This window comes from Myotis brandtii, unplaced genomic scaffold (genome assembly GCF_000412655.1).
Source record: "Myotis brandtii unplaced genomic scaffold, ASM41265v1 scaffold26, whole genome shotgun sequence".
In the NCBI taxonomy this organism is placed as follows: Eukaryota; Metazoa; Chordata; class Mammalia; order Chiroptera; family Vespertilionidae; genus Myotis; species Myotis brandtii.
This window is the reverse complement of record NW_005359880.1, coordinates 956,005-978,065: the sequence shown is the minus strand read 5'-3', so window position 1 is coordinate 978,065 and position 22,061 is coordinate 956,005. Positions and strand designations below refer to the sequence as shown.

General features: G+C 42.9%; 1 protein-coding gene across 3 annotated transcripts in view; it reads right to left on the bottom strand.

The window, feature by feature from the left end:
- The window catches only part of DNAJC6 (DnaJ (Hsp40) homolog, subfamily C, member 6), a 117,143-nt gene that overhangs the window by 41,982 nt on the left and 53,100 nt on the right, over nucleotides 1-22,061 (bottom strand). For 2 of the 3 annotated variants that reach the window (XM_014541062.1, XM_014541063.1), the window contains exons 2-4: nucleotides 4,867-5,017; nucleotides 3,408-3,457; nucleotides 3,156-3,304 (exon numbers count right to left, since the gene is read on the bottom strand). In XM_014541062.1, coding sequence (XP_014396548.1) covers nucleotides 3,156-3,304; nucleotides 3,408-3,457; nucleotides 4,867-5,017 — 350 coding nt within the window. Of the gene's footprint in view, nucleotides 1-3,155; nucleotides 3,305-3,407; nucleotides 3,458-4,866; nucleotides 5,018-8,743; nucleotides 8,773-22,061 lie in introns of all 3 variants that reach the window. The other variant, XM_005868025.2, reaches the window with a different exon arrangement.

The window sequence follows — 22,061 nt, the reverse complement described above, 5'->3', positions numbered from 1 at the left end:
AATGGTTTCGGTCTTCATGGACTGGAAGATGAGAAGTAAGAGAACTTTTCTAAGTAATGCAACAATGAGATGCAAACCAATGCATAGTGTTAGTACTGAGGAGAGAAAGAACTAGGAGCTTGAAAAAAAGCCACATCAGAAACAGAGCTAAGATGAATAGACCCAGGTTTTGGGACTGTCTCCCTGAGGCTTGCAGGAGCTTCGCCAGAGGGTCTAGATCTATTCGGCAGAGTTCTGGGACTATCTGCAAAGGGCTAAGGTGTCATGCATTCCTGTGTTTTAGGGAGAAAGGATTGGAAAAGCTTTGTGGAAATCCTCCCCTTAGTGAAGTTAGGTAAACAAGGAAGGGGTGGGGGCGTTGTGACAATGGATGGCTTTTTAGGGAGAGAGAGCAGCTCATGCAGAGACGGTGTGTGTGTGTTCCCTGGTTGGAGCCTGGGTGTTCTGGGCATAAGAACAGTGAAAGATGAAGCCAGAGAGGCAGGCAGAAGCCAGATCATGAAGAACCTTGTAAGACACATTCTACAATTTGCATGGAAAAGAAATAACACCGGCCCTAGCTGGTTTGGCTTAGTGGATAGAGCGTTGGCCTGTGGACTGAAGGGTCCCAGGTTCGATTCCAGTAAAGGGCACATGCCTGGGTTGCAGGCTTGACCCCCAGTAGCGGGCATGCAGGAGGAAGCTGATCAATGATTCTCTCTGATCATTGATGTTTCTATCTCTCCCTTTCTGAAATCAATAAAAATATTTTTTTAAAAAATAGAAATAACACCACACCTTTCACCTATACAAGACTTACTCATGCTTCAAGGTCCAGCTCTCACTCCTGTCTCCCTTCGCTAATCTCCCTCAGTAGGTACTGTACATATTATTTGCAGTTGTCTTTAGAATGTCTTGGATTCTCTCTCAAACTAGGCTTACGTGCCTTGGGAACAAGAACCAAATATTTATTTTATATCTATGTGTTTAACAGTCCTTGACACATTCATTTGTCTGAGAAATGTTTAGCCATTCCAGGCACTATTCTAGGTATCAAATCAAATAAACATGCTTCTTGCCCTTTTAAGGCAAGTGAGAGCTAGCAGGCTGTGGCAGTTTTAAGTCAATGTGTAATTAATTCCTGGTTCCTTTGGTAAGATTGTTAAGATTGGTCACAAAATACATAGTTACGCTAATAGATAGCTTTCTTTAAATATCTTTATAGTGACTGCTTTTATAAATACTACCCAAAGAGACATCTTCATATGAATAAATGCTTCTATAATGGTATTATATTTTTATTTACTTTCAGAAGGAAAATGTTCCAGACTATCACAAATCTTTTCAGATCAAATAAAATTTCTATGAACTATTGTGCAGGATGTTCCACAGTCCCTTCATTTTAAAAATGATGGCACTGACTTTGTCTCCAAACAAGAAAAACAAATCAATTCAAAAGATTTGCATCTGAGTTAGAAACAGAATATCTACCCGCATCTTGTTTGACATCACTTGCTCTGCATTAGGTAATAGATGGAATAAGAGTTGGAAGGGCAGTTAAGTACAGAGAATTTGAAGGAGCTGCACTTAAACTCTCCATTAGAGAATGCCAGTTTAGAGCAAACCACTTCAGAGTGGTTTCATTAGCGCTTCTCAGAGTGGTCCCCATGGCAACAGAGGAGTAGCACCAGGAAGTTGTTAGCGATGCAGAATCTCGCTGCACCCCTGTCCTGCTGAATCTGCAGTGCTGGGCCTGGGTGTTTACCAAGCCCTCCAGGTGACTGATGTACACTAAAGTTTGAGAACCGCTGGGTTACCTCCTGCTATTTGGGGAACACTCTGAGAAGACAGAGTCCGTAACAAAACCCTCCCTTTTCATATTGCACATTGGGGCAGGAATCTTAGAAAGCATGCAGATCAACCTCAGATCTGGAAACGGAGGCCCAGACACGATCAATGGCAACTGAGATTTGGAGCACAATGTGTTCTGGCATCAAAGCTGAGGTGCTAGATACACAGCATAGACCATCAGCTACCATCTTAAATATTAAAAGTCAAGTTTCACTTTTAAAGGGCCAAGGTATAAAAAACCCTTCCTATTTATTACGAGACCCAAATATAGCTGCAGAAACAATCATATCTAAAGGCTAAGTCAAAATATTTGAAGATGTTCTTGAGAGAGAAAAAGCCTTATCTTGGTGAGTAAATCAAGAATTCAGGCACAGAAGGAGACTAGAGTTTGGGTGGTGCACACACAATGCAATATACAGACGATGTAGGATTGTACACTTGAAACTTATATAAAGTTATAATGTTATCCCAATAATTGTAATTTAAAACAAAAAGAATTCAGCGACCAGGAATACCAGGCTTGATATTAGATTCAAACCCAAGCCAGCTCTCATAGCTTCTGAACGAGGAATATTTCTCAGCCTATTTGCAAAAGCTCCTTTAGAAGACAATCCAGCTTTCCCAAGTAACAGTGTCAGTCCTAACAGTGTGGTCTTGGGCAAGTTACCTTACCTCTTTGTGCCTCTGTTTCTCCATCTACTTCAGAGGGCTGTTAAGAGAATGTAATGAGATACTGCATGTCAAGTCCCCAGTGCGGTATACACACTCTGTAAGTGTTGGCTGCTGCACTCACTACTATTAATATTAGTAATAGAATTACCAAACCTGCAATGTAGGCTATTTATGTGCTTTCTTCACTTCTGAAAGAAGCAATTTTACTGAATGTCAGCAGGCTATTCCCATTAATACTAGTATGTCTGTACTGGTCTAGCTACTCTGTCTCATCGCGATGCCCAGGTAGCAATAAGGACAGGTAAAGGCATGATGAGTGTTGTAGTATAAAGGTAGCCAAATGCTTTATGTAGCAGTTCAAGCTTCAACTGAGCCTCACAGCAATGCACCCTAACAATTGAGCAACCAACCACAACTGGTGTGAGGCCCCAACTTAGATGGTATTTCATTGACAGATAAATATCTTCATCCAAAAAAAAAAAATCTTCAGAATATACCATTAAAGTCTAATAAATATTTTGTGGCTAGAAATGTGCAGTGTATCGTTTTTCAGCTTCATGTGCCACAGGGCAAAGGCTTTGAGGATAGCTCTTAAGAGGAGAAATACCCTGTTATGTCTTCAACCGTGCGATCCCAGAGCGAAACTTCCTTACCCTGCTGTGAAACTTGGCAGTTCGATAGGACTTGGGCGACAGATTGTACACCGTGTAGTGGTCAAGATGTCTGGAATCCAAAAAGCTCCGAATGTCATCAACCTGATTCCTGAATCCTATGTCAACGTTGTCCAGAGGAAAGGACATCACTGGAGGGTCACACAGAAAGAAGGCAGGTTAGACAGCTGGGTTGTGGTGATGAGCAGCAATTGAAAGCTGGGTCTAAGCAGTAAAGACACATGAGAAACTTACCAATAATTCTGGAGGTAACATAAGTGAAGTCTAAATCTCCCTTCGTGTAGCTAAAAGCAAGACAAGGAAGGGCACTCATTAAAATGATCTACAGATGCCATGGCTGCTCTCTCTCAATCACTTTCGCATCATCACCGGGGACACTTCCCGCTAGCCGGCCTATTCTGATTTCCCTAAGCCTTCTCTCCAACAAGGGAGCATTGTTAAGAGAAGGCAGCCCACACCCTCAGTGGCTTAAATGTACTGCTCCAACCTGTGCACCCCCAGAGTCTTTACAAACAGATGCCACTTTATGAACAGAATCCACTCAGAAAACAGTGCTTATTTATTAACAATCATCGTTCCAGGCTCTCTGCCTACAGGGAAATATCACCCATAGGTGTCAGGGGAGGAAGTGATGGAGAAAGAACAAAGGACATCCTTTCTCTGCCTACCAGGCCCTGGCTGAGGATTGGAGGGAAGGGATAAGTTTTACCTTTGAACAAAGATTAAAATGTTGATCAGTATATTGGACTTAATATCTGAATTTCTGTTAATCCTCATCTGATGATATTTTTCCATTGATTTTTAGAGAGAGTGGACAGGAGAGAGAGAGAGAGTAACATCAATTGCTTGGTTGCCTCCCACACGTGCCCCGGGGCCAGGGATCAAGCCTGCAACCAGGGTATGGAATCGAACCCAGGACCCTTCAGTCCACAGGCTGATGCTCTATCCACTGAGCCAAACTGGTCAAGACTGGACTTGACATTTAAATTTCTGATTTAAAACTGCACACTGTAACTTAAAGTGACCCTAAAACTTTCTAATAACTAAGAATAAAAAGAAATTCATATGGTCTGCTTGTAGAAGTTTCATACAGTGAAAGAATAGAAAACTTCTCCCAGTAAATAAATTCTAAAGGGCTATTAAGATACAAAAACAAAATTCTGTTTTGATTGCAATACATGAGTATTGTTTATTCAGATTGTATAGACATGATTACCTCATTTAATTCTCAAACACCCAAAGGCACAAATCCTACCAGGGTATAAAAGTAAAGCTCAGAGAGGTTAATGAAGTTGCTTTAGGTCACATGGTTAACAAGAGCAGATAATGCACTAGAACTCAGGATGCTGGGTTCGAAGGCCAGGGATGACAACCCACTGTGCTCTCATGTACCAGTGAGCTGAGGCCTCCCAGCCTGTGCTTGTAGCCACTTTATGGCTTTGGTGACACTGCTCAGTCAATCAGATCCCATGAAATTACATCACAACACTGCCAGTCACTCATGTACCAGTGAGCTGAGGCCTCCCAGCCTGTGCTTGTAGCCACTTTATGGCGTGGGTGACACTGCTCAACCAGATCCCATGAAATTACATCACAAAACTGCCAGTCTTTGAGCCAGACAAGTAGTTGACAGGTAACCAGATCCTTTGGGGCCACGAAGGTCCATTAACTCAACCAGGAAGAACACACATACCTGGTAACAGATTGTATAACTCTGGAAGATGTGTCTTTGAGGGTGTCTTTCAGGTTGTCCTTTAGGTTACTGAAGAGCCTGCCTGCACCTCCTTTCACCATGTCAAAGAGGCCTCCCCCATAGCTGGGCTCCATGTCTGGGGACGAGGCACCTGCCAATGAGAAACAGAAAAGGAGCTGACGGCACAGACCACACAGAAAACCAACCCCTCTTTGATCCTGAAACATGTGCAGACCACCTTCGGCAGTCTGGGGCAGGCATTCCTGGAAGTCACATCCTGCTCTCAGCTCACCGACTCTGGGTTACAGCAGTGCTGCCGGTCTTCACTAAGACCCAGGAAAAGAACCTTCCAGAGCAGCACAACCAGAACTGGAAGCACTAGTCAGATGTGCCGACTGAGCACTTGCAATGCGGCTAGTCCAAACATAAAACACACACCAAATGTCAAAGACAGTGTGTGTGTGGGGGGGGAGGGGGAGTAAAAGATCTCAGTATTTTACCCTGATTACATGTTGAAATGATAGTATTTTGGATATATCGAATTAAATAGATTATACTAGTAAATTAATTTCATTGGTTCCTTTTAACTTTTTTAATGTGGATACTGGAAAACTTGAAATTATAGATGTGGCCAGCATTATACGTCTTTCAGACAGTGCTGCTTCAGAGACATGGCCAAGGTGAGTCCGGGGGGGTCTCCTCTGCCCTTTGATGGAGTTGGCTGTGTTAGAAGAGCCGCCGCATGGCTATCCCTCAAAGTAATAGTTCACCTTCATCATGGAAAATATCTTCTGAAGGGCCTTTCTGACAGCTTTTAGGCCTGAGGATGCATGATGGTCATTAGTGTTATTTGTCAAGTATTTCAGGTTCTCCTCCCTTCCAGCTTCTTAAAACTGTACTTGCTGGCTCCTTGGAGTTAGCTCAGAGTTCCTCAGCCTTGGCACTATCAACATTTGGAGTCAAATACTTCTTTGCCAGGAAGGGGGACTGCCCTGTGCATTGTAGGGTGTTTAGCAGCATCCCTGGCCTCTATCTACTAGATAGCACAGGTATGCCTACTTCACAGGAAACAGTTAAATGAGTGCACAGAAAACTATTAGCATAGTTCCTAATATATCTAGGGGTAATAGACTTTAGCTATACTACTATTATGCACTAAAACTTATGTAGCACTTACTATCTGCTAGGTATTATTCTAAGTATTTTACCTGTACTCACTCATTTAATCTATAGCATACCTATGAGGTAGGTAATACTATTCCATTTTATAGATCAGAAATTTGTCTAAGGATATACAGCTAGTAAGCAATTGGCAGAGCTGGGATTTGAGCTCTAGGCAGCCTTTCTAACCACGTCCCCTCATTTTTCTCTTAATACTACCCTGGATTTAATATTTATCATTCCAAATAATTTTTTCCTCACACTGGGGATCAAGCCCACAACCCGGGCATGTGCCCTTGACCATAATCGAACTGGGGACCCTTTAGGCTGACGCTCTACCCACTGAACCAAACCAGCTAGGGCCAAATAATTTCTTTAGACTTTTATTACATATGTGGGTAACTTTTGCAATATATTAATACTAGAGGCCCGGTGCACGGATTCATGCACTGGTGGGGTTCCTCAGCGTGGCTTGGGGGGGAATGGGCTGAAACCAGCAATCTGCCGCCACCTGCCACTCCTGCCTGCCACTCCCGCTCATCTCGGCCCCACTGCGCCTGCCACGGGCTCGCACCCAGTCAGTCCCCATCAGGAGAGGCTCACACCACCACAGCAGCGCTCACCAGCTGTGAGCCCTGCTTCTGGTGCCCATTGGTCAGCTGAGTGACACTCCCACTGTGGGAGCACACTGACCCAGGGGACAGCTCCTGCGTTGAGCGTCTGCCCCCTGGTAGTCAGTGCACGTCATAGCGACCAGTAGACCCATTGTTTGGTCGTTCAGTCATTCAGTTGCTTAGGCTTTTATATATATAGATTGTTCTTCATGATTTCAAGCCATATATAAATGGTTTTCTGTTTGCAACTTCATTTTTTTTCACCCACCATTATTTAAAATTCACCTATGCTGGTACCACATGTAATTTCAGCTCCTTAAAGAATGCATCCATTACCCACTAAGGTAGGACACTAAGGTTTCCCACTAAGATGGACAACAAGGTTGTTTGCTAAAACAATGCAGTTATAAACACATCAACTTAACTACATGTGGGAGATTCTCTTTTGGTTATACCTAAGAATAAAATTCGTTAATAGATAGGATATGCACATCTTCAAATTTCTAGATATTGACAAATCATTTCCCAAAGTAGTCGTGTCAGTTTAAACTCATACTAGTAGTGAATATGAGGTCCCTCACTCTACATTCTCCTTAACACTTGATATTGTCAGACTTTAAAATATTTACAAATCTGGTGAGTGTGAAGGAAGATCTCATTTCGATCTTATTTTGTAATTTCCCCAAATACTAGTGAGTGAGGTGGTGTCTCTTTTATTGTATTTATTGGCCAGGTGGCTGTATTTTAAATCATACTTGAGGTACCTACTGCACTCCTGGGTGCCATTTAGATGCTCATATATATATATACCTATAAATACATGTTGACTGTTTTATACTTCCATTCTGATCACATGAGCTATTGCTGCCTCAGTAATCTATTTGAAAAGGAGGCTCTATTTGAAATCACAAAGGACAATTAATGCTGATGAATCAGCGAATGAATGAACACATGGACAAACATTAATAATGTCTACCACTTTCTGAGCTCTCCTAGGCACCAGGAACTCCGCTTGGACTTTTATGTTCATACAATTTCACACAGCAGGAGGAGAGAGTATTTATTATACCCATTTCATTTCATTTTTTAAAATATTTTTATTTATTTCAGAGAAGAAGGGAGAGGGAGAGAGAGAAACATTAATGATGAGAGAGAATTATTGATCGGCTGCCTCCTGCACACCCCCCACTAGGGATCCAGCCTGCAACCCAGCATGTGCCCTTGACCAGAATTGAACCTGGGACCCTTCAGTACGCAGGCCAATGCTCTATCCACTGAGCCAAACCAGCTAAGGCTACTATATCCATTTTATAGATGAAGAAATGGAAGCTCAAAAGAAGGGAAGCAGCTCACCTAACAAGCAGTAGAGCCAGGTCTGTGCAAGTCCAAAGCCTGTGCTGCTTGTACCATTTCGCACTATTCTACAGTTCCATACCAACTCACAATTCTAACAGCTGTAATTAGGACGATCCTTACCTGCCTTACACAAGCCCTCCCCCTCCTATTCCTTGATCTCCTCCCGCGTGCCTTTCATTTGGCGGCTCTCAGCAGCAGATGGCCCTTAACAAGCACTCTCATAAATCACTGCAGCTGTCAGACCAACCAAACCAGCCTCTTTCTGTAGGCGCCTGAGCCTCTGTCGCCCCCACTGCTTCATGGCCCTGAATAAAGGCCAGGAACTGGTTTGCTGGGTGGCTCCACAGACTGCAGCCAAAGCCACAAATCTGAGAATGTTCTGGGTTCTGTTCCCCTATAATACAGGGCACATTATCTCCCTTTAAACACACTCCACATTAAAAAAAAAATCTGTATCGTGTTTTCATTTTAAACTTAGCAAGAATAGAGCAGTATAAAATGTTTACAATCCCCCTGTTTCCATCACAAGCTAACACTCCTGCCTAAATACCCTTCTGATATATTATTGTTCTAAGAGATGATGCTGAATTTATTATCCAGACCTCTCTCTGACTCTCAGTTTCACGCTGGAAAAGAACTCCAGGGCACCAACCTATTAAAAGATATAAATAACCTCGATTATATAAAAATCAGACTCTCGCCATCATTCAGGCAGCATGCTCTGTTCATTGGAACCCTGCAGAAACCAGACCCACTGGTCAGAGTACATCTGTGACCTTCATATTCCCAAATTATATGTCAAACTAGGCAGGACAAAGAAAAAGAGAAGAGGGACATGATCTGACCTTAGCCTCACGGTCCTTTTGGGAGGGATTCTGGCTCTCCCTGGGGAGCTACATGAAGGCCAGAAGCACAGATTCTGCAAAGGATATCTGAGCCTCAGCTCATTGAGAGAAAGGGCAGAGAGGTTTCAAAAAACGACACACCACAGAGGGAAATGGTACAGTCAGAAAGTGATGCAGAAAAAACACACAACAAACAATAAGGATAGATCAGGAGCTGACAAACTATAGCCCCTGGGCAAAATCCAGTCCACTGTCTTTTTAAATAAGAATGACTTTTTTCATGTTTAAATGAGTGAAAAAAGTCTGAAGAATAGGTTTGATAGAGTGAAAACAATACGAAGGTCAAATGGTAGTGTCTATAAGTAAAGTTTTCTGAGAACAGAGCCAAACTCACACCTTTACATACTGTCTGCGGCTACTTCCATGCTTCGATGGCAGAGACCATATGGCCCACTAACCTATAGTATTTACTATTGATGGCCCTTTACAGAAGACATTTTCTTTTCTTTTTCTTTTTTTAAATCTTTTAATGTATTTTATTGATTTCAGAGAGGTAGGGAGAGAGAGAGATAGAAACACCAATGACGAGAGAGAATCATTGATGGGCTGCCTCCTGCATGCCCCCTACAGGGGATTGAGCCCACAACCTGAGCATGTGCCCTGACTGGGAATCGAACCATGACCTCCTGGTTCATAGACACTCAACGATGAGCCACACCAGCCAGGCCAGAAGACATTTTCTAATCCCTGTACTAGATGGCTGAAAAGACTTCCATTCTTGGGAGTCCAGAGCTTGCCGCCTCTGCCATGTTGCTAAATGCTTTGGCTAAAATGGCACCAGGGGAAACACACACCCGGGGCTTAATAAAGGGGACTCAGGTTTTGAGGGTGTCAGACGGTGGGAGTGACGAGGACAGAATTGTGAAAGCATGAGGGCACTATCCAAAGAGAAGGATCCATATCTGAGCCTCTAAGGCTTCAGGTAGACTCTGAAGACATTTTCTAATCCCTGTACTAGATGGCTGAAAAGACTTCCATTCTTGGGAGTCCAGAGCTTGCCGCCTCTGCCATGTTGCTAAATGCTTTGGCTAAAATGGCACCAGGGGAAACACACACCCGGGGCTTAATAAAGGGGACTCAGGTTTTGAGGGTGTCAGACGGTGGGAGTGACGAGGACAGAATTGTGAAAGCATGAGGGCACTATCCAAAGAGAAGGATCCATATCTGAGCCTCTAAGGCTTCAGGTAGACTCTTGTTCCATGATATCTTGTCATGGTAAAGCCTAAGCCCACCAGAGACGAGCATCAGAGGGTGCAGTCCTGCCCTCCCCATCATTTCTAAGGGTGTAATAAGCTGTCGTGGGATTCCTAATATTGACGAGACTACAAGCAGCATCCAACCCTCCCAAGTCATGGGAGCTCACCCCTGTATAACCTGATTAGTTCTCACTTGTACGCTGACATAAAATCTGATTCTCCTGAGAGAGAATATATTTTTATTGATTTCAGGGAGGAAGGGAGAGGGAGAGATAGAAACATCAATGATGAGAGAGAATCATTGACCGGCTGCCTCCTGCACACCCCACACCAGGAATATGTCCTGACCAGGAATCGAAACAGTGACCTCTTGGTTCCTGGGTCGAAGCTCAATCGCTGAGCCACACCCAGCTGGGTTGGAACAAAGTATATTTTTAAGAAGGCCAGCACAAATGCTAAGGCTGATGTTAATTTCCTTAATGTAACTAGAAATATAGAAAAAGTTAAGTGTGGCCTACTTTTCATAAACATCTTAGATGACTGTCAGTCACAGGCAAAACACCACGAGAAGTACTGTGAAACAGGAAAATGCTGACAAAGGCCTTGCCCTGCAGAGTCCATAATGCACAGTCATGATTCCCCACATATATTCTCCACTGTTCATACAGTAAGTGCCCAGGGCACCTTTGGCTGCACGCAGTTCTAAGAAGAGATGCTCCTAAGAAGAGATGCTCCTCCATAAAGTACTGTCATAAAAAGAAAAGGATCATATGCAATATTTAGCAAAAATGATGTCCATTGAGGTGTTGTTTAATGAGGTGTTGTTCATAGAGGCAAGAGACTATATCTCATGTATTCTACATAATTAGCTACCAAGTCACTATTTAGAAGAGTACAGACACTTGTGACAAAGGGCTAGGTAAAAATAAGCAGAATATAAGCTATGTACAGTATAATCTAATTTTTGTAAAAGAAAAATATTTGACATGGAAAATAACCTTTGGCAATGATTAAGGTTCTCAGGACATGAACCTTCCTCAGTGGGTTCTCTGGGCCTCCACAAAGGCACTTCCACAGAGCATCACCCTTCCCATTTCTAGAAAGTCACTGCCATCCAATTCTAGTACCTGTGAGTTATTAGCATTATTCCACAGTGTTCAGGATCAGCCTGTTTAAGGGATGACTGAAAATCCGATGATCGGTTCCTATTCATGCTCCTTTTCACCTATCGGGCCTTTTCCTCTGTGGTTATTTAAGTGACACAATGTCACAAGTGTCCTTTCCTCCTGCCTTCTACAAAGTTGGCAATTGCAGGACAGAAATTCCCAAAACTAAAGGGACCTTGCAGAGATGCACCGTTAGTCCCTGTCCTGGGAAAAGGCTGTTTCTTCTCCACAACACTTAGCAAGGGTGCAAGAACCAGAGTCATCACCACAGAAGGATTCATCCTCCTTGTGTATAAGAGATTTGTCATCTCCTGGTTTCCCACAATTAGAGAGATGGATCGCATGGGGATTCCAACTAGATACGTAGAAAAACCCAATGTCTCGGCTTCCGGAGTCAAAGACAGTTTAAATCTCATTCCCCATTCATCCTACTTCAGGGAAGCTTCGAGAAAAGAGGATGGACTTGGGGATAGAGGATCTTACACTGGAGACTTCGTTTTTCCACCTAGAAACCGTGACCTTAAGCACGGTATTTTACTCCTCTGAAGCCTCTTCTCCCTTCATACATTGGAACAAATTAAGAACAAAAAATTCCCTACGTGTCTCAGGGCATCAAAAGGATCAAATGAGACCGTGAATATGAATGTGGTTTTAAAGTCGTGCGATTTTCTGAAACAATCAGGAATTTTCATTGGAATTCTTAGAAATTCAGCTCACATGCAAATGAGTCATTGGATTGACTACCTACCACAGACTACCCAGGAATCCAACTAGAAATAACAATTTCACGGAAAAAATAAAATCAAGTGAAAAAAAATCAACACTCCCTATGCCAAACAAAAGGTTAGTCATGAAACAAAGCTGCCACAGTCGGAAGATGGGCATTACATCAGCCAGAACTGGTTTGGCTCCTAACGTTTGCTACTAGCTGGATGTACAGCCTTGACAAGTTAACTGATCCAAATTATGATTTCCTTAGCTGTAAAATGGAAGCCTTCACAGAATATCACACAGGCCTGTGGTGAGGATTCGGTAAAACCTTAGCACAGGGCCTGGGGTACTGTCAGAACTTAGGGAATGATAGGTGCCAGGCGGCTCTGGGGATGGAAAGAAGACAACCGTGAAACATGCTCTCTCCAGCAAAGCCAGGCAGCCTCGGCAAAAGAAAAAAAAAAAAAGGCCATGCTGTTAAATGTCAGGGTTGACAAAGCCTAATTAGAGATGTGTACAAGGCCAGAATCTCTTGTGGAGCCACCACTACGGCTCTCGTGAACTCTTCACCTTTGATAGTTCAGGATCAGAGACACTGAACAGAGGGGGACCTCTTAGCGCTCTGGCGTTGCCCCTTGCCATCTCGAAGTGAACTGGTATGGTATGTGTTATTTGCACGACTAACATTCAAGTTCCATGGTACTGGACTTGGAAATGCTGAAATATTTCTGGATTATTGGCCGTGTCGTGTGAGCTGTTAAACTACAAGCCACTTGATGACACTGCACAGCTGCGGCCCTAGACAGGACAGGTCTGGCAGCTGCTAACAGACCCAAGGGGCAGAGACCCGGGTATGTGTATCATCCACCAACAGCTCCAGAGGAGCTCAGCACTGGCAGGCACAGGCCCCGGAGCAGGTGGTGCCAATAATTCAGGCACTGAGGGTCCAAACCACGGAGGAAGCACTGGCATCCAGGGCACCATAGCCCTGACTGGTCAACAGCACGCTCAGCTCTTCAGCTGGAACGAGGTGCCAGGGCCTTAGTGATCATCAATTTAACGGGGAAGTTAATTGAAGGATCCGCTGCCATTCCCTATGTCAGGGGTGGGCAAACTTTTTGACTCGAGGGCCACAATGGGTTCTTAAACTGGACCGGAGGGCCGGAACAAAAGCATGGATGGAGTGTTTGTGTGAACTAATATAAATTCAAAGTAAACATCATTACATAAAAGGGTACGGTCTTTTTTTTTTTTTAGTTTTATTCATTTCAAACGGGCCGGATCCGGCCCGCGGGCCGTAGTTTGCCCACGGCTGCCCTATGTCAAACCAAGACTTGAGAAGTTAATTGAAGGATCCGCTGCCATTCCCTATGTCAAACCAAGACTTGGAAATGGGGGTCACTTAGCTAAATGTCCCAAAAATTGGAAATTAGAGTAAATTGTGCTATAAATATTATCACCTGGTTAAACAGTTACGTGTGTGTGTACATTTGTTCAGAGAATAAAAGGGGGCTGTACTTTACATTATATATTTATATATTCATTTACATTATCGTACCAGTTATAAAACATTTTATTATCACTCCTGATACCATCAAATCAGTATGTACAATATTTCTATATCCACTTTTCATGACTTGGATGGGAAGAGCAACCCAACTATGTGGCTATGGAAGAATCACAGACTCAGGGTCTCAAAGAATATAACAGGGAATGATCAGATGATCCACTAAGTCTCCTCAGTTCTAAAATTCTCTGACCCGGTCACCACTGTAAAAAGGCCATCTGTTAAACATGTACTCCAGGCTAAGTAACCCTCCGCGGATGAATCTGCCTCTTTGAGATACAGTTTTCTTTTCTAAAAAAAATAAGAGCAAAATATCTTTGCTTTTTATTGTGCGGCATATGGTACATTCTTGCGTGGACAGTCAGACAGCAATGAGGACGTTTTCTCAGTTCCAGGCTAGTAATTAGAGGGAAATGTCATATTCCATTCAATGCAATTCAAGCCCTGACCTTTTTGTTAGACAGGAAGAAGAAAAAAATATTTGCTAGAGTTGAGAGGCATGGGGTAGGCAGAACCTCTATTTCTTTAGAGTTCCACTGGGGGTTCTGATCTCCTTAAATAGTTTTGATCATATTTATTTCATAATGATGGACTGATGGAGAGAACTGTCTCTTATATAGAAGTTTCCCTGGCATACCAGACTTAAAATAATTGTTGGATCATATTAAGCAGTATCCATATATGTTTTCTATGAGAGTTTAGTGGCTAGAATTTGGATTGGCAACTATGGCCTGATTCCAATAATCTATGAAGGAATAAAATATTTTATATCCATTTAGCTGGAATTTCCCCAGCACTGACAGCCTGTTAGGTGCCACCGTGCCTTGCCTTTATTCTTCACAGGGTCAATTTGGGTCTCAATGAGGTCTTCAGTTTGACTGCATTTCTAGTTCTTTCTTTCTTTCTTTTTTTCACAACCTTTGGGGAAAGAGAAGCTAGTAACGGTTACTTAATTAGTTCCTCTTATCTGTCTGAAGATAAAAATTTCCCTCTAGTCTTGTCAAATATTAGTCTTCTGTACGATAAAACTCTTGTTGAGTTTCAAGAAATCCCCATCTCTTAAGCAGGCATGCTCGTGGGTGCTGGAAGATACAGGGCTGCAATGAGAAATTCTGAGACATGTGAGGAGACATTGAAAGCATTTGGTTATATTTGCCAATTAGGCAACAACCAGGTCTCTGCCAAGGTTGACCTGTTTGGTCTACCTGGCCATACCTGCCATCTTCTCTGATTCTTGCATTCTATAGCAGCCCAGTTTCACACACACCGAGTGCTCACTGTGTGCCAGGTTGACTTTAGAGGGGTGTGAAGAAGCATGAAACATGGTCCCTGTTATTAAAGACCCAGAGACACTGGGGCTGGTGGTGGGCAGACAGACCCATTCACAAGTTATTCTAATATGTCAGACTAGGATGGAGGTGTAAAGGTGGGGAAATGGGGGCATGAGAAACAAAGTTCCTGGTGAAAGAAGGCAGGATGGGGAGGTGGTTAAGGGCAGAGGCTTCAGGTTCAGCCACACACAGGTCCAATCTCATTCTGCCATGACGGTTACTCAAGTTCACCAAAGCTTCAGTTTGCTCAGTGGGACTCCCACATGTCACGATGCTTAGTCGTTAAGGGTCTAATTTTGTACTTTCTGAGAACTGCTTAGCAGCCCATGGCCTGTTTAAAGAATACCGCGAAGCAACAAAATCAAGCAAAAATCTTCTTTCCAACATTTCAGTTCCATTTCATAAGGACAGGGAAGAGAACAGAGGCCTCAAGGAGTGACTGAGAGAACAGTAACAGTCCTCCCAAATAATCCTCAGGTACACACTGAATTCTGGAAAAACACTATCTGTGATGCAATTAAGCTCTAAGAGATGTTTCTCAACCCCATCTCCTTCCAACAAGACTGTCTTCTCTTAGTTCCTCCTAGACAGAAAATCTAGAGCTGCCACTGCAAGCAGACTTCTTAGAGAAAGATCCAATCGTTACTCTCCAAGGAGAAGCAACTGTTGTAGACAGATTTTGTTGTTGACAAGATCAGCGTCAATGTGCATGGACTATATACTACGCATAACACACACATATGCTACACATACACCAAAGGAGCCTTACTACATGCTAAGAGCTATGCAAGAAGGTACAGTATTCCACACAATAAAACTCAAAGATACTTTTGTTCTTATTTTTTTAGATAAGAAAACTGTGTCTCAAAGAAGCAGATTCATTCCTGCAGGGTCACTTAGCTAGGATACAGCTAAGTGTGATGCCCCGCATTTTTCATTTCAGCAGGCACGGTCAGGTACACACAGCCACAGCAATGGAAGTCCTGCTCAAGCCATGAGAGGAAGCAACTCACATCTGTAACATTTCAACACTCAATAGGTATTAGAAATGTACATGCCTCGAATGGACACATGAGGAAAATAAAATTATTGTCCCCAACTATTGCTATGAGTAATGCATTTTTTAAAACAGCTTTATTGAACCCTAACCGGTTTGGCTCAGTGGATAGAGCGTCGGCCTGCAGACTGAAGGGTCCCAGGTTCGGTTCCGGTCAAGGGCATGTACCTTGGTTGCGGGCACATCCCCAATAGGGAGTGTGCAGGAGGCAGCTGATCCATGTTTCTCTCTCATCAATGTTTCTAACTCTCTATCCCTCTCCCTTCCTCTCTGTGAAAAATCAATAAAATATATATTTTAAAAAAAACAGCTTTATTGACATATATAAAATTGACAAAAACTAAATTGCACACATTGAAAATGTAAACATTTGATAAGTTCTAACATATATGTGTATGGGTACAAGCGTGCGCGTGCGCACACACACACACACACACACCTCTCTTAAACTCTAAAGTCTGTGTTCCTCTTGTCATTTCCTTGAATAGGGCCCAGATTGGGAGAAGATAAGACAAATACATGAGTCACCACAAAAATGCCACCCTTAGTTCTATAGGGCCATTTACCTTGACGTGGCCGTCCTCTGCAAAGTTCTGTACTGTGCTAATTAGTAGGAGCTGTGTTTGCTTACTTGGGACAAGTCAGAGTGAAAATGCCATGCATAACCATATATCACAGAACTCAAGGGAGGGATCAACCAATATGCAATAAAGAATAATGAGATTTTTTAGCTGGAAGTGAAATTGGTCAAGAACTCTGTGTGTGTGTGTGTGTGTGTGTATGTGTGTGTGTGTGTGAGAGAGAGAGAGAGAGAGAGAGAGAGAGAGAGAGAGAAAGATTGTGAGATGAGGGGAAGAGAATGAAAGGCGATACCATACAGAGAGAGGAAATCTGATTTCTTCTTTTAAAAAGGCTTTCATTTAGATTTATATACTATATGCAGATATAACATTATTTTTGTTATATCATATTTTGTTATATAATATATAATATACTCGAGGCCCGGTGCATGGAATTTGTGCATGGTGGGGGGGTTCCTCAGCCCAGCCTGCACCCTCTCGCAATCCAGGACCCTTCGGGGGATGTCCGACTGCTGGTTTAGGCCTGATCCAGGAATCCCATCCCCATGGGATTGGGCCTAAACCAGCAGTCGGACATCCGTCTCACAATCCAGGACTGCTGGCTCCTAACCACTCGCCTGCCTGCTTGCCTGATCGCCCCTAACCCCTCTGCCTGCCTGGCTGATCACTCCTAACCACTTGCCTGCCTGCCTGATCGCCCCTAACCACCTCTGCCTCACCCCTTTTACAGTGGCTTCATCCAAAAGGTTGTCCGGAAGGATGTCCAGTCTAATTAGCATACTATGCTTTTATTATTATAGATACAATACAGTATATTCATATTCAATATGGAAAATCTGGGCACATCTAAGGACATATGTCAAGATCGTTCTAGAAAAAAAAGGGAATGACTTAGAAGAGAGGATGGGATTGGGGATGAAGGGAGAAAAAAAGAAAATCAAACCAGAGAGTGGCCTTGTGCAGTGTAAAGACCACAGGCAGTATGAGTAACTCACTTCTCTGCACCTGAGTCTCACCAAAACCAAGGAAAAGGAATTTAAACAGAAAGGAAAATAAAGCAGGAACAAACAAGGATAACCACTGTTAACATGTTAGAGAACTATATATCCTTGTATTTTTAGTTCTGTGGTTTTCTGTACATTGAGAACCCTGAGAAAGAAGACACATACTAAGGAGGGCTCCTGGTGGCTAATTGGACTCAACTTTATTTAAAAAAAAAAAAAAAGAGCTTAGCAGGAGCCTCTCATGCAAACTGCATTTCAGGGAGAAGCCTGCACTGAACTGCCTGCCTGCACTGTGTTTCTGCCATCTGAGCCAGCCCTTATAGAGGAGTTCCTGGAATCCTATTTCAACCAATAGGACCGAGGCTTTCCACATCCAACCAAACAGCTCTATTCTGACCAATCAGGACAGTGCCTTTTGGGCCAATCAAACTGCAAGGATTTGGAGCTCTCATTTGCCTGAGGACAGACCAATCAGGGATCAGGGGCAGGGACTTCTGTCTATATAAGCCAGCTCCCCTCCAAGTCAGCTTCCCTTTCCACTGAAGCCTGTGTTTCCCTGGCTGAGTGAAACATGGAAGATGTCTCACTGGAGCAGAGTGGAGCAGATAGGCATGGCGTAGAGCAGAGCTGTCTAGCCCAAGAGGGACGTGCTGTTTTCACAGCCCTGCTGTTTTCATAGCCATTGGGTATCACAACTGAGCTGTTTTGACTGAATAAAGTTTCCTTCTTCACTACACACCAAACTGGGGATTCCTGTTGGTGCTGAATTGCGCCAACGACCATCGGTTGACAATGTGCACACATATATACTGTGTTCTGTGAATACAAACACAGGAATAAGATCATATTATACTCAGTTTTGTACCTGCCATTTTTCCCACTTAAGACTGAAAAGTGTTTTTCCAAGTCATTAATATTTTTCCTCTAATATCTCTCATAGAGCTGCAATGTAACTATTAACTGATTTCCTTTGCACGGACTTACCAAGTAGTATTATATATATATGCAAGCCTATAAAGTGGACAGTTCAGAGGAGCTTATTTCCAGCTTGAGGAGAGAGATGCAGGTGGCTAGATGTAGGAAAGAGAAAAGCTTTATGGAAGAGGTGCCATTTGAATTGCAATTTGGGTAGAAATGGGCTACAGAGCATTTCAAGCTAAGGGGAGGTGACGGGGGTGGGGGGGCGGTCACTAGAGCACCAAATCAAGGACATGCATAGAAAGGAAAAGGACCATGACTGAGCACCAGTTAGAACTGTACTAGGGACTATGCTGGAGTACTGAGAGATGGGCATTACTGTCTCCACTAAACAGATGAGGAAGGAGGGGGCTCAGGAACTGTCTAAGACATCATGCTGGCACTTGGATTTCATGCTCTTTCCTTGGGGTACTGGGAGGAGGTAGAGAGTGTGTTAGAGAGAAAAGGAGGTGAGACTGGGAAGGTGAGTGGTACTCAGATCCCAGAATGATTGAGGGTCAAACTAAAGAGTAAGAACATTTGCCTGCTCTCAGTATAACTGCTGTGGGGTTTGGTTGTCACACCAACATAACAAATGACAAAAAATGGTCATCAACAGATTTCCAGGAAGCTATTCTCAGAGCCGATTAATAATGCCTCAGACAAGTGGAATTTCCCAGGGAGAGCGCACACTTAAGGGCATATTTCAAAAGCCAGAGTTCCATCAGAGGGCACCTGAAGGAAATTTCAAGGCAGTACCTTCAGCCTCAGATAAACGTATTCATAGGAACCTCTGACAGGCCATCTGTGAATAATATGCAGTGCCAGGCATAAAAATGCTCAATGAGGCGAAGCAAACTCAGGGCGAGGACACATGTAAATGCTAACTAAATGGGGAATGCAGAAACATTCTGAAGGTGAATCCTGGGACAAACAAAAAAAACAAAGCAAAACAAACAAACAAAAAAACACTGCAAAATTCCTCAGCAAGCATTTGGAGGAAAAGCTGCTACCTAATGCAAAGAGAACCTGCAACTCGTCTGTTCCAATGATCTCAAGGACAAAGTCTGGTGTGGGTTGACTGGTGGAGACTTTGTCATAGAGGTCTGACCACTGCCCTCTCCAGTGGGAAAACCAAACACTGAGAAAATTCAATCAAAGTCAATGACGGGGGTTGGGTGGGCCAGACGTGGGAGCCTCCGCAAAATCTCAAGGGCACACCCTTAGCTGCTGGGGAGCAGAATGGTTGATTCAGCAACCCTCCACTCAGAAAATGACTCTCCATGTGTTACTTGTGCCAAAGAGGCTCAATTCAACAATAAACACTCCTGGAGAACCAGGAAAAGAGAAGAAGCTTTTTTGGTAACAGAAAGAAGAGAGGCTTTGCAGATAAGCAGACCTGGATTTGTGACCCTGACCCTCCTTCCTTACTACCTCTGTAACAGTGGAATCTCTCCGAGCCTCAGCTTCCTCCTCTATACTGTACTAGTAAAATGGGGGCAGATGACATCTTCATTCCACGTCTGTGAAGAGGTTTCAATGAGATAATGACAGGCAATCATGAGTAGTATTTGCCTATGCATGCCCATCTTCTTCTTCCTAAATGGGAAAGTGAAGGAGATTCTTCGGGAAAAACAACCATGAGAAAAGGAAAGAAACAGGCCCGAGGGAAAGGTCTGCACCTAGGAACTGCCACGTCCTCCCACTGATTCCAAGAAAAGCCCATCACTGTCTAACAGCGGTTCTCAACCTGTGGGTCACGACCATTGGGAAACACATAGACAATTACATGTTGTTTTTGTGATTAATCACTATGCTTTAATTATGTTCAATTTGTAATAATGAAAATACATCCTGCATATCAGATATTTACATTATGATTCATAACAGTAGCAAAATTACAGTTATGAAGTAGCAACAAAAATAATTTTATGGTTGGGGGTCACCACAACATGAGGAACTGTATTAAAGGGTCGCGGCATTAGGAAGGTTGAGAACCACTGGTAGAACCTTATGCAAAGAGCAAGCCTCTGCTACGTCCTCATAGACTCATCACAAAGATTCGCTGCACCATCTGGGAAAGCACACTGTCTGTTGCAGTCACAACTTAGCAAGTGGTCACTTGAGGTGGAGGTGGATGTGGTGTCACTGAATTAACTAGAACATTGCTCACAGTGGATCACCAACGGGGACTCTCAAATCCTCTCCTTGTCCGGAGATGCTTTATCCTATGGGGATGGGAACTACACGGAGATGAGCCATCCAGGAAATGGTCTCAGAGGGAAACCCTCACAGTGCTGCCTGAGGCAGGCAAATCCCCCCCGCCCCCCGGCTCCCATGTTAACTACCTGCTCTGGCTGTCTCTCTGGCTTAATTATGCTCCAGTAATTCTGACAAGACTGGCTATAAATCATGACAGTGGCAATCCTAAAATAAAGCAAGATTAATGTTATGAGCTCAATCTGAGCATGAGGGCCCATTAATTGGAAATCATGGACTTAATTGAATCCTGGGCAGAACACTGCCAGCTGGGTTACATTTTCCGAGGCCTGTTTCTTCACCTGCAGGAAAAACTGAAATGCACCAATGACAATGAAGCCAAACATTAGCTGTTGCTGAGGAGTCAGATCATTGATTACTTCCTGGCATACTAGTTTCCAACCATCAGAAGAACTCAAAGTCATGCTTTGGAGAGTCCATCACCCCCATTTCAGATCTTCCCTGTCTCCTACATGCTCAAGGGTTCTGGGAGATAATAATCCTTATTTCATAGAGTATCTTAAATGACTAAAATGAAAATATTTGATATAAAAATGTTATGAAATGCAAAAAGAAAGAAAAAAATTGTTGAGAACTCAATATATGCCAGATATTATATTTATAGCTGGGGCTCTGAAGAGCTACTTTCGGTCCAAAATTCTACCACACTAAAATTTTAAATCAAATCACCAATAAAAATGATTTTAATAATCCATATTTCATTCTAAAACAAACTCTTAATTTTAAGTGTTGCTATTACAAAATCTCAAAAGCAGAGTAAATCAACAATGGAAAATAAAAATACTTTCTATGAATATTTCATTTGAAATGTGTCTTGTTGGCACACTAATAATTCATAATAAAAAGAAACTGGATAATGTTTTACATTTTCCAAAATAGTTTTGAAAGGGGACCCTAAATTAGATATAATGAGTTAAATAAGCATACAATTTAAAATTTAACAATATAAAAGTCTGACCCAATGAACTTGTATGTATATATGCATAACCCATGGACACAGACAAAGGGCTGGTGAGGGCCTGGGGGTGGGGAGGACTGGAGCGGGCTGGAAGAGGTTAATGGGGGAAAAAGGAGGATCTATGTAATACTTTCAACAATAAAGATTTTTTTTAAGAAAGAAAAAAAAAACTCAAGGAGGAAAGCATATCGCCTTAAACCTTCCACCAGCACAAGGCTGGGGACCTTTTGCAGCAACAGCAAGAGCAGATACCAGGATCTGTTTTGAGAAAAATCTCATCCCATTAGCCAGATGTAAAAAATGAAACAGATTCATTTTTTAAAAGTAGCCTTATCATTACTCCCTCTTCAC